The sequence below is a fragment of the Manis javanica genome, chromosome 6 (assembly GCF_040802235.1).
Source record: "Manis javanica isolate MJ-LG chromosome 6, MJ_LKY, whole genome shotgun sequence".
Classification (NCBI taxonomy): domain Eukaryota; kingdom Metazoa; phylum Chordata; class Mammalia; order Pholidota; family Manidae; genus Manis; species Manis javanica.
In genome coordinates, this window is record NC_133161.1 from 119,104,115 (window position 1) to 119,120,148 (window position 16,034).

General features: G+C 33.4%; 1 protein-coding gene across 8 annotated transcripts in view; it reads right to left on the reverse strand.

The window, feature by feature from the left end:
- The window catches only part of DYNC2H1 (dynein cytoplasmic 2 heavy chain 1), a 347,628-nt gene that overhangs the window by 239,180 nt on the left and 92,414 nt on the right, over positions 1-16,034 (reverse strand). For all 8 annotated transcript variants that reach the window (XM_073239362.1, XM_073239361.1, XM_073239364.1 and 5 more), the window contains 7 exons: positions 14,437-14,567; positions 12,572-12,820; positions 11,930-12,038; positions 9,022-9,135; positions 7,850-7,992; positions 3,581-3,665; positions 1,663-1,817 (listed from right to left, as the gene is read on the reverse strand). In XM_073239362.1, coding sequence (XP_073095463.1) covers positions 1,663-1,817; positions 3,581-3,665; positions 7,850-7,992; positions 9,022-9,135; positions 11,930-12,038; positions 12,572-12,820; positions 14,437-14,567 — 986 coding nt within the window. The remainder of the gene's footprint in view (positions 1-1,662; positions 1,818-3,580; positions 3,666-7,849; positions 7,993-9,021; positions 9,136-11,929; positions 12,039-12,571; positions 12,821-14,436; positions 14,568-16,034) is intronic.

A 16,034-nucleotide genomic window follows, 5' to 3' on the forward strand; every position in this document is an offset into this window, starting at 1 on the left:
AAACCTATACATGCTTATGTTACTCTACAAGAAGATATGTCAAAGAAATAATCAATCTTCCCATGTTTTCTTCCGTCTGCTACTTCTATAGCTTTTCTTCTTCCTTCCTAATTACAACCCTTTAGTAGAATTCGTGCCTCATATCGAAAATTACAGAGCATCATAATTCTTCCAAGTGGTAAAGATATCTCAAGACAAATGCTAGGCATAGAAGCCACAGGGCATAAATCAGCAAAGAAGTAAAAAGCTAACCTTTTCAAACAATATTGCTTCTCTCTCACTTATCAACTTTACATTTCCCTGTATGGCCCCGGAAGATGACTGGTTAGCCAGAGATGGGTAAGATTCCTCAAGGGAGGAGCAACCTAAGACAGGCACAGTCGCAGGGGGGCCATCAGGTAAGAAATTGGGTATCAACAGAGGTGAGGCTTAGAACCTCACCCCCGCTGTTTTGAGAGAAATCTGCATCCATGGAGGTTTTGTTGCCCTTGTCTAGCTTGGATTAATACTTAGTCTATAGGCACAGACCTGATCATCTACATTTGCCCTCTTACAGCACTAAATTATGTTTTCTACCTTTATCTTGCATCTACCTACCACTTCAGCATTTTATTAAAAAAAATAATAATAATAAGGGAGAAATGTGGGATTCACATATAAATCAAGTAGAAAAATCAAACGAATAATCATATCTCACTTGATTGTTTATAGTTCATGATGCGTGATCAAAACTGAAAGTTTCTGTGATATGACTGCCCTTGCACTATTCACCATGTAAGAACTTATTCACTATGTAAGAACTTGTTCACCATGTAAGAACTTGTTCGTTATGCTTCAGAAGATTGGAGACTTGAGAATTAGGCTTGGGGTTGATTAATGATTATGCATTGAGTCCCCTATATAGAATTTTATTGGTGTTAACAACTATTTGATCAATAAATATGAGAGATGCCTTCTCAAAAAAAAAAAAGAAAATGTACTAATGTATTTCACAACCTGTATAATTATTTCAAAAACAAAATAAAAATGAAAACATGCAAAAAAATATATAAGAAACAATCATTAAAAAGAAGGATAAAGATAACTTTGTCAATTAAGATGGATCCTAGTTTATTGTGCTAACAAAGAGAAGTTAGAATTTTGGAGAGGAAATGTTCCCTGACAACTTCTGAGGCTGGCATTTTACTGACACATTTAAGTTTAAGCTCTATAATTAGTGAAATACATAAGAAAACTATTCAGGATGCACTAAATGAACTGACATAGATAAGAATATTACTTTATAACATACTTTAATTTTAAAGGATATTATAAAGCATTATCTTGGATATTAGGTTTTAATTAATAATAGGCATTTCTGAATTTCTAAAAATGTTTTTATGTAAAAGAGGCCTTTAAAGACATTACTTGAGTTACCAAAAGCACATAAATACCATAGAGTGAAGAAAAGGAATAATTACTGAACAACAACAATAAAAAAACACAAAATTATTTACTATAAGCTAGTATGTAATATATGTAGGTAAGAGACTGTTTTAAGGCATTTAATACAGTACAATATTTGTTTATAGCAAATATATGGCACAGGCAATATGGATTGTGATATATATAACCCTTATTTCCTTTATATAGTAAAATAATTCAAGACCACTAATATTGTACCTGCAAATGACTTTGTCTTTTTAATAGTTCTTTTTTCTTGCTGCTACTAATGGCAGAATACACATGTAAAAAGGTCATGTATCGGCTTGGTGTAGCACCATATGCTTTACAAGATTCATGGATTAATAAAAATGATTTTAGAAAATCAGGGTCAACTAGAAAGAGATAGAAAACAAATAAGACTTAATATATGCAGAATTCATTAAGAATTAGAGAAAACAATTTCACTATATTTATTTCATACCAGATACTTTCACCTATATAACTATAATTATGAAATGCCACCTTTGCTTGAAGGTATACAGGCATTCTTAGACATCTATTCACAGCTCCCATTTCTCTTATGAATTTTGAATTATTTAATTTCAGTGGTCTCTATCCTTCCACTGTTATATATTTCCCTTGAACACTTTTGCTGATGCAAGGAAGATTAATCTGCAGGTTGTCATAACCTATAAATTAACTGGAACTAAATAACACATATAATCCAGAAGAAAGCCTGCTTAAATAGAAAAATGATACCAAACCAAGTAACAGCAATCCACTCCCATGTGACACAGGAAGAAACACGACTTCAAAAGCCAAAAATTAAGAAGTTTACATTAGATTCAACATATCCATGACTATACACATATCTTTTTCTCATCACCTCATCTATTTCCCACAGTATACTGTATATCAATTAATAAAATAAACTTCTAATGAATTTTCTAAACCAACACCCTGAGAAATATCTTTGACTCCTTCTTCCTTGTATGCCACAGCCATTACATATCCAGGTCTGCATTAGCTTACCTCCTAATATCTCCCCAAGTCCATTTCTACCTCTTAAATTACTTCAGTAGCCATCTGTAGTGGCCTAATTGCTATTCGTTTCTCCCTACCCCAATCTATTTTCCAATAACTGAAAAAGGGACGGACCCAGAGATTTATGTTTCTAAAACAAGACTCTGGTTACATCTCCACTAACATCTCTCAGTTACCCTGAATCACCCATAAGATAGTATCCAAATTCCTTAAAATTACATGGAAGGATCTTTAATACCTGTTCCTGCCTACCTTTCCCTCTTCATCTAATACTCTACTATCTATATGTCCTACCTTTCAGCCTTTTGCGCATTTATAGTTTCATAAAAATGCCTGTTTTATTCCTCCAAGCCTCTTCCATGTTATTCATTCTAACCATATACCTTTCCCCAGCCGCCTGTCTGGGCAACGTTCATCTCCTGTAATCTAGCAGCAGTTAGAGGTTTCACTTTCCAATGCACTTCATAGAAATTTCTACCATCACTTACCTAGCTATATAGAGGTTTTTTACATATAACATAATTCTTGCTATCATTAGATTATGAGTTCCTAAGTCATCTCTAGTATCCGGCCTAGTACTTAATATAAAACAAGTTCAGTCAACATTTAATGACTAGATGGGTTGACAAATAAATGAATGAATATTCTATGATAAAAATAAAAATAAATCACATTCAAAATTATTTTGGAGCTGGAGAATACAATGAGAATATTATAAATAAGAAAACAGAATGTCCATGATAAAAGAATATCATACAACTTTTCATGTATGACTTAATGCTATGACATATCTGTGATAAATTAATATGAAAAGTTTAGCCAAAGACCATAAAAAATACAAGCAGGACTTTAAGATCATTTGGGTCAAAAATATGATTTTTTACTTTCTTAAATTTAAACAATATATATTCTGTTAGGTCCTACACAAAATGACAAAGATTAATTTAAAAATAAAGAAGGCTTTAAAGTTGTTTGCATCAAAGAAATCTAACTTCATTTAGCATTACTCAAATTCATAATCATTGTGAATATCTAATGGATCTATAATATTAAAAATGGAAATTATTTCACGAATAAAAATCAGATAAAATCAATTTCATCAAAATACTACCTGGTTTTTTTTTCTTTTCTTCTTTTCTTTTTTTCTCACTATATTTTTCTTCACCACCTGTTTCACTGAATAACATTTCAGGTATCTAAAACAAGAAGAGCATTTCTTTAAAGCTTATAATATCTAAAAACTCTTAACACAAAAAAAAAACCCTTAACACAAGAAAAACAGTATCAACTGTACTTTTATTCTAGATTCTTATCAGACTAAGAGAAAACAATAATAATAATAATAAGGTATCAAGCTTTAAGATACACTGTTTCCTAGACAAGATTTTGATTCATGTCAACCATTAATTCATTGCAAATTAATGACACATAGGAAAAAGCTCAAACATATCACTTGAAAAATGGTTAGTATATAGCAGATGAAGAAAGTCACAATTTGGACTGAATTAGGAAATATTTACAAATTTCTATTTAAAATCATACAATACTAAAAATAGTATGCTTTACTTGGTATCAAACTAATAAACTGCTGTCATGGCATAAAACTGAGATAACAAGAATCCTTAGCTTGACTGAATAGTAACCAAAAGTAAATGAAAATAATTTAATAATTGATAATTGTAAAAACCATCTGATGTCTAGCTACAGCTATATTTTTGTCACTGTCACAAATAAGAAAATAAACTTTCATAAACAGATCATTAGTATAGAAAATATGATAATCTTATGAGTACTATTTAAATTTTTTTTTAAACTTAGTTTCCTGAGGAAAAAAATTAAAGTAGAACTCTGAAATTTTTAAATTAAGCCAAAATGCTTCAACTTCTTCCACATGATACAGCTAACCTTAATAGCATGAGGAAGCACAAGCAATCCAGGCAATTCGGTCAAATAATCGTTTTCTGAACTTCTCAGACTAAATAAAATGCAAGCTAAAAGATCCTTTAACTAGTGGAGAGTCTGAAAGTGCCACTGTTCTTGAGCCAGAGAGCATGTGTTTTCTCAAACTTCACTTATTTCAGACAAAAAGCCTCTGTGAGCATATTTAAATTTACACTTTAAATCAATGGAAATTTGTTTCTTTAGAAACTCACCTTCTTTAAAACAGTCTATCCCTTATGTTAATTAGCTTGATTGTGATAAATATTTTAAAACATAAACATATATCAAAACATCATGTAGTACACACCTAACTACACAATTTTTATTTGTCAATTATACCTTAATAAAGCTGGGGGAAAAAATGTCTATCTCAAGCAATATCCTACATTATCAACGTTTTCGAGCCTGGATTTGTCCACATTCCCCTTTGTCTCTACTTTCCCTCCTTGGAGATAAAAATGGAACTTTCTAAAAAGGCTGAATGAGTGTATTAACCCTATTAATTCCTATTAATACCCTCACCTCTCAATTCCTTGAACTCCTCTCCTTCTGTAATCTTATCCACTATGTCTTACTCAGCCACCCATTCCCACCTCAATGGTCATATCGTGAGACCTCATCATTCACAATAACTGAAATCATTCCATCGTCTCACAGCAAACTCTGGTACTATTATCTACACTCCTATCTTATAAGCTCATTCCCTTTGCAATGTCAATAATCCTCAGACTCCACGAAGACCTATATTAATTTGATTACATTTACACTGTCATTCACCATCTTCCTATCACAACTTCTCAACTTACCTGGCCCTCACTTGCCTTGTATAATTGAGTAGCAAAGTCCTATTCCTAGTTAAATAAAAATCATCATCTATTGTAGGTCTGGACTTGTGAATGCATATGCAACTAGAGAAAAAAACACTCAAGTACGCTGACTGGCCTCAGCTGAATTTGAAGAGCACTAATGTCAAGTGAACCCTTAATGCTACCTAGCTATCATGCTCCGTTTCCTACACCTTTCACTCGTTGACTCTTCCAAACTATTTTCACATCGTCTTTCATACTTTCGTAAACTACCATTTCATATCCTCTCTTCAAAGACTCTAAAATCTCTTCCCTCAACATTTCTCTCAACTGATAATCTTGCTTCCAATTCCACTGAGAAAATAGAGAAGGGTGTCCAAAACTTCCCAGTACCACACCTGCCCATCTACCTGGATCTGGGCTCCTGTACTCTGCTCTCTTTCCTGTTATTGTGGATGATACTTCCATTCTCCAAGTAAAGGCCAAGCCTTGATCCTTTCATTTGTGCACAAGACCCATATGATGTCCACTACTCAATGATATGTTCTAACAATTTTTCCATGTATTTGTTTCCTTTTCTCTTTACAAACAGCATATTAATGTCCTATAGTTTTGTCCCATCTTAAAACTTAAAAAGAAAAAAAAAAACATGCTATTTTTTACCCACAATGCACTCTCCAGTTACTGACTGGCTCATTTCTCTCTTCTACTTTATAACAAAATTCCTCTAAAAAGGTGACCATATTCACTCGCTCTAATCCTCTCTTCTCATTCTTTCTGAAATGTATTCCAATGTGGATTTTTCCACTACTAACTGAAATTTCTTTAGCAAAGTCACCAATGACCTGGGTGTTACTAAATCCAGTGACCAATTCCCAGGTCTCCTCCACTTCAGGTGTCACAGTGCACCGTTCGTTACTCCTCTGGAAGGTGTCTTCACTTGGCTTCTAACGCCTTGCTCGTCTTCAGGCACTCCTGGTCTTTCTCCTGCTTCTCGGGACCCTCTGTTGGCACCTCCTCTTCATCTCAACCTCTTAGTGTTGATGTACCTCGTGGGCTCAGTCCCTGGATCTCCTCCCTCTTTTGTCAACACTCACTCCCTTAGTGATAATATTCACTCTCATAGCTTAAATACCACCAACACTCTGATAATTCCTAAATTTTTATCTGTATGCCTGACCTTTCCTCTGAACTCCAAAATCACATATCCAAATGCCTTCTTAAGCTTGCAACTGGGATGTCTGCCATCTCATATTAACACATCTAAAAGTGAAATCCTCATATTTTCCTCTCAAAATGCTCTTCTCACAGTCTCATACTTCCCAGTAGACAGTTATTCCATCCTTCCAGGTACTCAGGCCAAAGTATCTGCAAGTAGCTTTGATGTCTCACTTTCTCTTATATCTTACTATAATCTGTAGGCAAATTCTGTTATTTCTACTGAAAAACTTCCAGAATTCAACCACTTCTCACCACCTCCACCACTACATCCCTAGGGAAAGCCATCCTTTTCTCTCATAGGGATATTGTAATAGCTTTGTATCTGGTTTGACCCTTGCCCTCCACAGTCCCTCTACACCCCAGAAACCAGAGTGATCCCATCACATTAGAACAGTTTTGCTCAGAAGCCTCCAAAGTCTCCCTTACTTGTTCCTAGAAGAGCTAAAATCCTTATAATGGCTTAGAAAGCCCCACCCTAAGTGTTCTCCACTTACTTCCCTGGTCTCATCTCCAACCACTCCCACCTGTGATCATCATTACAGGTGAACTGATGAACTGCCTTCTTGCGGACCTGCAAACTACCAGGCATGCTCTCCTCTCGGGATCTTCACCTAGAGAGCTTCTCCCCTGGATGCCTCCCAAAACAAAGTGAATTCCATGAAGGCAGGCACTTCTGTCTGTTTTTTCCTCTGCTCTATTCCAAACATATAGAACAGTGGCACACATTAAACACCTAATAATTACTGCTTAATGAAGGCCTCTTGTTCATGTGGTTTTTTCTAAGACTAGAATAGCTTTTTTCTCCTTTATCTGCTTACTGAAATCTGACTAAAATATTATCCAATCTTGTCTCTTACCCCAAATTACACTCTTTTCCTCTGAATCATGATAGGTATGAGTCTGTACTTCAATTGTATAAAAATTAACAAATGAATGAGACTATGAATATCATTCAAAGGGACAATATTGAAACTTTTTATTTATTCAAACAAAGGCTTCTAGCTAAGATACTGCTGAGTTCCCAATTTAGATTCATCCCCCTCCACATAGCCCAGCAATGAGATCTTTTAAAAGGATTTTTTTAATTTAAAAACATTGCTAGAATTATTACTATGATGTTTTTATTAAAGACTAACCTATGATAGGCTAATGACATGCACAAAATTTTTTGACTATAGTAAATATCTCTGTGTGCCTTAATTAAGAACATAACCTTTAACCTAAAATTCTATAATCAACTAAGCTATCATTACAAAAGTATGAAGAAAATAGAGATGTTTTCAAATACACAAGAGCTGTTCAGTGCCACAATTAAGGCAATATTATAACACCAAGGGCAACTTGCGAAAATCAGTAACTTTAGACATAAAATGTGTTTTTTTTCATTTCCATGATTTAAATGCTAAACTTACTTTCTTCATACTGCTGTCTGACCAGCCCTCCATCCACAGCACCTGGCATTTCTTATGCAAAGCTGGATTACTCTCACAGTTTATTATGAAGTTTACATTTGTAGAATCCATGATCAAAACAATATGCAAGTTTTGTTGAATTCCTAAAAAATATACAAGACAATGATAATCATGCAATATTACAACAATAATAATTAGAGCAACCTATATATAGGTTGGTTTCGTGAGACTGAAATTTTCAAAATTGAATTGTTAATTAAAAAGAACAAGCTATGAAACAGTAGTACAGTCTCATTTTTATTTTGGTTAAAAAATACTTGTATGTGTATGTGTGTGTGTGTGCCTGCTAAGAGAAAAGATCCAGAAGGAGATTCCTGAAGAAGTCTATATACTGTATTGTATTTTATGTTACTTTTCAAATGTGATATGGATTCTATTTTATAATTTTTTCTTTCAAAGATTTTTGTTTCAATATTCCCAGGCAAAATTGGTATCTGGTTTTATTTTATGACAAGTATCTTATCACTTTTTCAACATCAATGTTATTTTCCCTTCATAAGAAAGGAATTTGGAAACTCTCTTTCTGTGATTTAAAACAGTTTAAAATACCACTGGGATGACTTGTTTCTTAAAGCTGTGGTATAATTTCTGGGTAAGCTTGAAGCAAAGAGATAACTTTCTCTACTTTAGGAAAGATAAGAGTAACAGCAAAGTTTGGATGTTGTGATTACTGCCTTACTCTTTACTTTTCAATTTTAGATATCTGTAGTATACATAAAACTGCCTCTGTCATAATAAAAGGTTATTTGGCTTTAAAAAAACTATATCAGGCACAATCTAAACAGTTCAATAATTCTCTAAGATAGGAAGTACTAAGCACTGCTCTTAACACATGAAAACGAGGGCAGCAAAGAAACGTTCCAAAGAACATAACACTTCCATCCCTCACTTTTGCTAATACTTTGCTAACATGTTCTTACCATAGGTCATTCTTTAGGCTAGTTATATGTTATTTTCTAAAAGTTCCATGAAAAAGAAAAAAGTATAAATTACCAAATGGACCTAAGATTTAAGATAGCTTTGCAATCTAATGACGAAACAAAGAAAATTAAATGGTATTCATTTCACATGAACTACAGTTTGAATTGACTGATGAATTCTATGTAACTTACTATATGTGAAGTAATTGAAGACTGGTCCAAAAAACCCATCCTGTGAAGCCTGATCTTTAAGAGGTAACAGCAAGGGCTCTAATTCTTCAAGAGTATAGAGTCCAGGCACTTCACCTACAGAACATTACAATTCTTTTGAATTTTAGCTGCATTACACCAATTTAAAACACATTTTACATATATGATATTTTTTCTATTTTTTGTTAAGTCATCTGCCCTTACTTAATCCTTGTTTCCAAAAATACACAAACCCTATCACCTCTGTATTACTCACAAATCTACAACATAGCCTTTATTTACAAAATTCAAATTCCTACACAAGCTATTCAAGACAGTTCATAGTCTAGTCATTTACCTGGATTATATACTCTTCCTACTCAAGACCTTATCTTTTAGTACAGCATGGAGAATATAGCCAGTGGTTCTGTAACATCTATGTTGACAGATAGTAATTGCACTAGTTGGGGTGAGGATTTAATAATGTAATGGCTGAACCACTGTATACTTGAAACCCACATAACATTGTATGTCAACTATACTTCAATTTAAAAAAACAGAATTATACTCTAGCCTCAATGAACTTCTTTGTGTTCCACAAATATAATGAAATACTCCCTCTTCCTGGATTAAATATAGTCTTCCTCTGTCCCCTTTCTTTCCAAAAATTGCTGTTTATCCTTTAAGATACTATTCTGCCAACTGCTATGCTCATGAGACTTTCCTGACTACCTGAGTGCTGAGTAAAGCATTAATTTCCCTCTTATATAATATCCAAACATATCACTTTTAAGTATTTATCACATGACTTAATAATAAATTAATCACTTCCCTTTCCTGCCAATAGATGCTGAATTCCCAGAGGACAAACATTTGATCATGTTTAATATTAAATACTTAGCAAAGTATTTAGAACATAAATATTTGTTAGATAAATGAATGAATGTATGAGTGAACAAATAAGTGAATGAAACTTGTATTAGAAATCAGGAGAACTAACTAGTCCATGGCCCACTACTGTGCAAAAGAATGACTAAAGACAAATCAAAATTGATTAAGACCGTAATCATTTGACAGAGGGTCTGAGCCTTGTCTTCTTCACCATTACAATATTAAGAATTGGGTCTGGCATAAAACAGGTGTTTAATAAATGTGTATTTAACTAAAATATTTATATTTTGCAAGAAACTATAAGATTAAGTGAAAATTCCTTTGCTACACACCCAAAGCACTGAACTCACATAGGGTTCACCCCAGTCTGACCCCTTTTTCTTTAAGGTCAACTCAGAGGTACCTGATCACTTACCAGCCCCACAAGCTTGTACATATTCAAACACATAAATCTTCTCTATGTCTTTCTCTAAATTTCAGACATACCAAGATACTTTTGATTCCTTAAACTCAGCAAAGAAAATTATCTCTGCTTACACAATATAAACTATAGGGGAATGAGATTTTGAAATAGAAAAAAGAGACAAAGAGCTACTGAGTACTTTCTATGAAAGTATTTTTCAAATATATTTTTTTTTGCCAAAAAGGTTGGCCAAATTTAACTCCATCAAAATTTAACTTTATCATTTTTACAGTTATACCTTGATAAGAGATCAATTTATATAAGGTATTTTTTTAAGATACCAATAATCAACATGTTAATGCTTATCTGGATGTTTGCATTCACAAAAGAAAACCAAAAAAACTGTATCTCGTCTACTAGTTTATCTCAGCCAAAATGAACACGGTCTCCATCTAGTGACAACTTAAGCAATATGCAGGAGCTTAAATAATCTATAAATTCTATAAAATCAAATTCTATAAAAAAGCCACAAACACTTCAGGCTTGCTCAAGACCTACTACTTTCATTAAACCATTATATCTTAACTCTTTTAACAGAAATTGGCCTACCACCTACCTAACTAGGGTCCTGGGCTATCTCATTTGGACACTAAAGTAAAGATATCTCATATTATAAAACAAACATTTCCTTCAATCCAAGCTGTTAAATTCTGAAGAAAATACTATTATCTCCGATCCTAGCTAGCATGATATAAAACAAATATTTATTAAAAAGCGAATTAAACATGAGTAACATATAACTTTGTTTTTGTCCTCTGATCTCCACAATGGAATAACTCATACAGTTGGAACTAGCTTTTAACAAGTTTTATTTCATACTTAAATAACAAAAGACTCTTGGTCCAACTTTAAAACTAAGCTACCTCATAACAATTATACTAACACTGATTACTCATTATAAAGAGATACTAAATAAATTCCAAAAATTCTTTAGGAAAAGAAGAAATACAAGAAATTGTATCCTCTCCAATAAACCATCAAAAAGGCCAGGAGGCTCCAGAGATAACAAGAATATACCACAATTTGAGAAATACGAGATCTCATATATCTAGACTATATCTGTGCTCATATAGCCAAATAAGGTCATATCATCATTACATAACCATTCCACTAATGATGGATGGTCAAGTTACACTAAAATTTTTATTATATACTACACATTTCCTTACATACTTCTAATTCTGTAGGTTAATTTTCTTCAGATAATAGAATTGCTATATAAAAGGGTATAGCATATATTTTAAATAAGTACTGGTTGGTAACTTTCCTAAAAGGTTATAACAGACAGGAGTCCAACCAAAAATGAGAGGACCAATTTTTCTGTACATTCACCAACATTCAATATTATTAATCATTTTTATGTAATTCCTCAATCACTTAGTTTTATAAAAACAGGCTCTCTAAATTCTCTTGTTTCAAGCATGTTTCACCTCATGTTACTCTAGTAAAAGCTATGCCAAAATATCTCTGAAACCTAATTTTACACAGGATAATTTTACTTGAAGTATTTTTATATTATTACTTTTATTTATTTTTTAACAGGAACCATTCACTTGCCTGAAGATAAAAGGCTATTGATCATCTCCAAAAATGCATGATGTACGAACTGGTAATCCTCAAGAAGTAAAACTACCTGTTGAGCTTCAATACCGGCAAGATGCAGCACCTGTGCAAAAGAAAATATATTTCCATGCCAATTAAATATTTTTGGCACAGTTAAAATCTTTCATTCTGTATGTAAACAAAGTCTATTTATTCATACATTTACTCATTTGCTCATTCATTCATATTTGAGTAATCAAAATAAAATTCAAACTTTATCTCAACAGTTTAGAAAGTAAATCCAGTCCATGAATGAATACTAATTGGGAGAATAGTTACTTATTTTACAGCTAGGATATTAAAACAAAAGCTAAAGGATCATTTTTATATATACCCATATAGATCCTATAGAAATTCCATCCTTTTGCTTATCTTCCATCTAACATCCCCCAATCTGGGGTACCTGAGAGCTAGAAATCCTACAGGAATCTTTTCCTATCTGTACACAAAAATATAAATTTTTATTAATAATGGGGAAAATAATTATTAAAATTAACAAACACTATATTTTATATGAAACTGAAAGGTCTTGAAAAACTTTTAGAATAATAACTAATTGTGATTTAAAACCAAATAAAGCAAGAGACTGTAACTCACATGTTTGAGATCATTTTTGAACTGCTTTAGTTCATATCCTCTGGAGATCTTTGGAGAAAATAGCACTGCTCCATGCATATGACTGACTAAAGAAGTGGCGGTGCGGCGACCCACACCACTACGTCCTGCTAACAGAAGCGAACCTCCAGGAAAACTCAGCACTCTATCTATCCTAGACATATACTCCAACACTTCTTGGAAAAGTAAAATATTTAAATTCTGGTTATCACGTCCATAATGAATAAGACCCTTTTAAAAAATCACAAAGAATAATTTATAATTAATAAGTGCCACAATTACATAATAATAATGTTACCTAGATGAAGATAATATATTTGATGCACTCTAGAAAAGGAGTTAAGTGACTACATGTCATCTCAGACTCTACATTTTATCTATTCAGTAATCCAGCATAGGGTACTTTTTGAGGAAAAACTTGCATGATGTCAAACAATTTCAAGGGTTCACAATAATCAGTTGTTTTTGGACACCATTAATACAATTAATAAAAAGCAATGTGAGATAGCAGGTTAATTATAAAAACTTCAAAAGCTCTCAATTTTTACCCATTGTTACAAATCAAATAAGTATGCACAGAACATTAAACAATCCCAAAACTCTAGGAACCCAGTGCCTAAAATCTTTTGTGAACTCATGTTCTCATACACTGCTTGGATATGAGTGGAAAGCCCACAGACAGGTAGTATACCCCACCAGGAGCTATGTGGTAGAGAGAAGAAAGAGAGAACACCTAGACTTGCATACTTAAGTTTCAACATTCCCAAACTTTGAAATATCCATCCCGGGTAAATTAATCAGTTTACTAGACCATGAGCAACCTTTCTTGATATAAAATCCACACTAATGTCCAAAATTAATATTAACTTTTAAAGCTATGATATATAATACTATTTCTTCTTCTTTACTGTAATTCAACTTTTAAAAAAAACTTTGTAGTAAAACAGGGGAAAAAGAGGGGGCAACCCCTGTCCAGTTGGAGCAAGATAAGGGCTCTGAGAAGGACAAGTGGGATGCTTACTAAGGACCTTGAGAAGGTGAAAAATGGGAGACTTGCAGCTGAACCAGTTCAACAATGTGAAAAAGGTTCTCACTGAACCTCTGTGATAAAGAAGCAGTTTTACTAACTGTAAGTCTGGTAAATCACCAGGTAAAAATAGAAATGACCTTCAGTATAATTGGCTAAAATACCTTCTCTCCCTAGTTGACGCAACAGGCATAAAACTCCTAGACCTGAGCACAAAAACAGCAGCCTTGCCCTCCCAGTAATATACACCTGAGAGTTCTGCACCTTTACTTCTTTCAGTACAAAATAAATAAATAAAAAGCCTCTTGCGTGCTTGCCGACCTTGGATGTTTGCGAAGTTCATTCTTCGACTCCGTAAACAAGAACCCCAGCATCACTAGGGCAGTGCTACTCCACATTTCAGGGAGTCAACATCACTAGGAAGTCTGTTAGAAATCTGGATTCTTTGGGCCCCACCAACGGAATCGGTCTTCCTCGGTGTGACCTCAGAATCAGCATATTTTCTGGTTCTGGAAGTGATTCTGATGCTCACCAAAGTTTGACACCACTGCTCTGGGATGATTTCCCAATTAATATTAAGCCTCCTTAATATTTCCGACATCAGATACCTTCTGCCAATGTGTATCTTAGCAATTTACCCATATCTGTGTAAGTATATGTATATCTAGTTAGATCTGCCACAATGGTCTAAATTATAAAAGATAAGAACCAGCTTTATCTATTCATTATCTTTCATTCCCTGCCCTCAAAGAACTTGGAATAAATATTTTTTAAACGATTATAACAAAATACCAGTTCAAATTTGTGATTTATATTATACCTTTTTAATAACATCCTTGAGATCTGCAGAATTTAGTTTTCCAAGTGGTTTTCCATGTGGAGGCAATGGTTGTCCTAGGGCTGCCCTTGTTCCTAAATTGTGTTGGGCTCCCCATGTCACATAGAAACTATCTGTAAAAATGAAAGATATTTTTGTATGATGTGTTATTTGTAATGAGAGTATCAGTAAATACACTGCTCACTAAATTATTTAAGCTAATTAGTCCAAATAAGATCATCCCCAGAAAGGCAAATTATTTTACAGTATGCCAAGGAAGATCAACAAGGTCAATTAAGACACAAAGACTGTAAACTGCAATATCAAACTCTACCTAAGAATTGATGGTACCCCTGTTCTATCTTTGCCCCCTACTTCTCTTTTCCCAAATAAAGTGACTTCCTTTTAACTTTATCCTACTGTTCCCATTCTACTTTCAAGTTATTCCATTTTCTTTCTCCTCCTCCACAACACTGATGAAAGAAAGCAAAGAATATATAAATAAATGGGCAGGTGTATCATGTTCATGGATTAGAAAACCCAACATAATATTCTCCCCAAACCATAGAGTTAATGTAATTCCTATCATAACCTCAGCAACACTGTTCATACATATAGACAAGATTATTCTAAAATTTATATGGAAAGATAAAGGAACTGAAATTGCTAAACAATTTTGAAAGACACAAATAAAGTAGGAGGAATCAGTCTACCCAATTTCAAGACTTACTATATAGATACAGTCATCAAGACAGTGTGGTATTGGTGAAGGACAGACATATACATCAATGGGACAGAATGGAGAACCCATAAATAGACCCACACAGCTAATTTTTGACAAAGGCACAAAAGTAATTCAAGGCAGAAAGGTAGGCTTTTCAATAAATGGTAGCAGAGCAAGTGAACATCCACAGGCAAAGAAATGAACCTTGACCTAACTCTCACTGTTTATACAGAAATTAACTCAAAATGGACCACTGACTTAAAATATGAAACTATAAAACTTTCAGGAAAAAATGTAGGATAAAATCTTTAGGATCTAGGACTAGAGTTTTTAAACTTGACACCAAAAGATACTTAAAAAGAAAAATTATAAGTTCATAAAATGAATACTTTTTTAATCTGTGAAAGATCCTACTTAGAAGATAAAAAGACAAACTACAGAGTGGGAGAATATACTTGCAAACCACATATTTGGCAAAAGGACTATAATCAAGAATATATAAAGAACTCTCAAAACTCAGCAGCAAAAAATAAGTAGTCCAGACAGAAAATGGGCAAAAGACATGAAGAGAAAATATTTTACTGAAGAGGAAATACAGACAGCAAATGAGCACATGAAATGATTCTCAATCTCATTAGCTGTCAACAAAATGCACATTAAAACTACAATGATATATCAATACACACTTATCAGAGAATAGCTAAAATTAAAAATGGTGATAATATGAAATGCTGGCAAAGATGTGGAGCAATTGGGTCACCCATATATTGCTGATGGTAATGTAAAATGATACAGCCACTCTAGAAAACAGCATGGCAGTTTGTTTGTTTTTTCCCTGAAACTAAGCATACAAGTACTATACAACCCTTCAATTGCA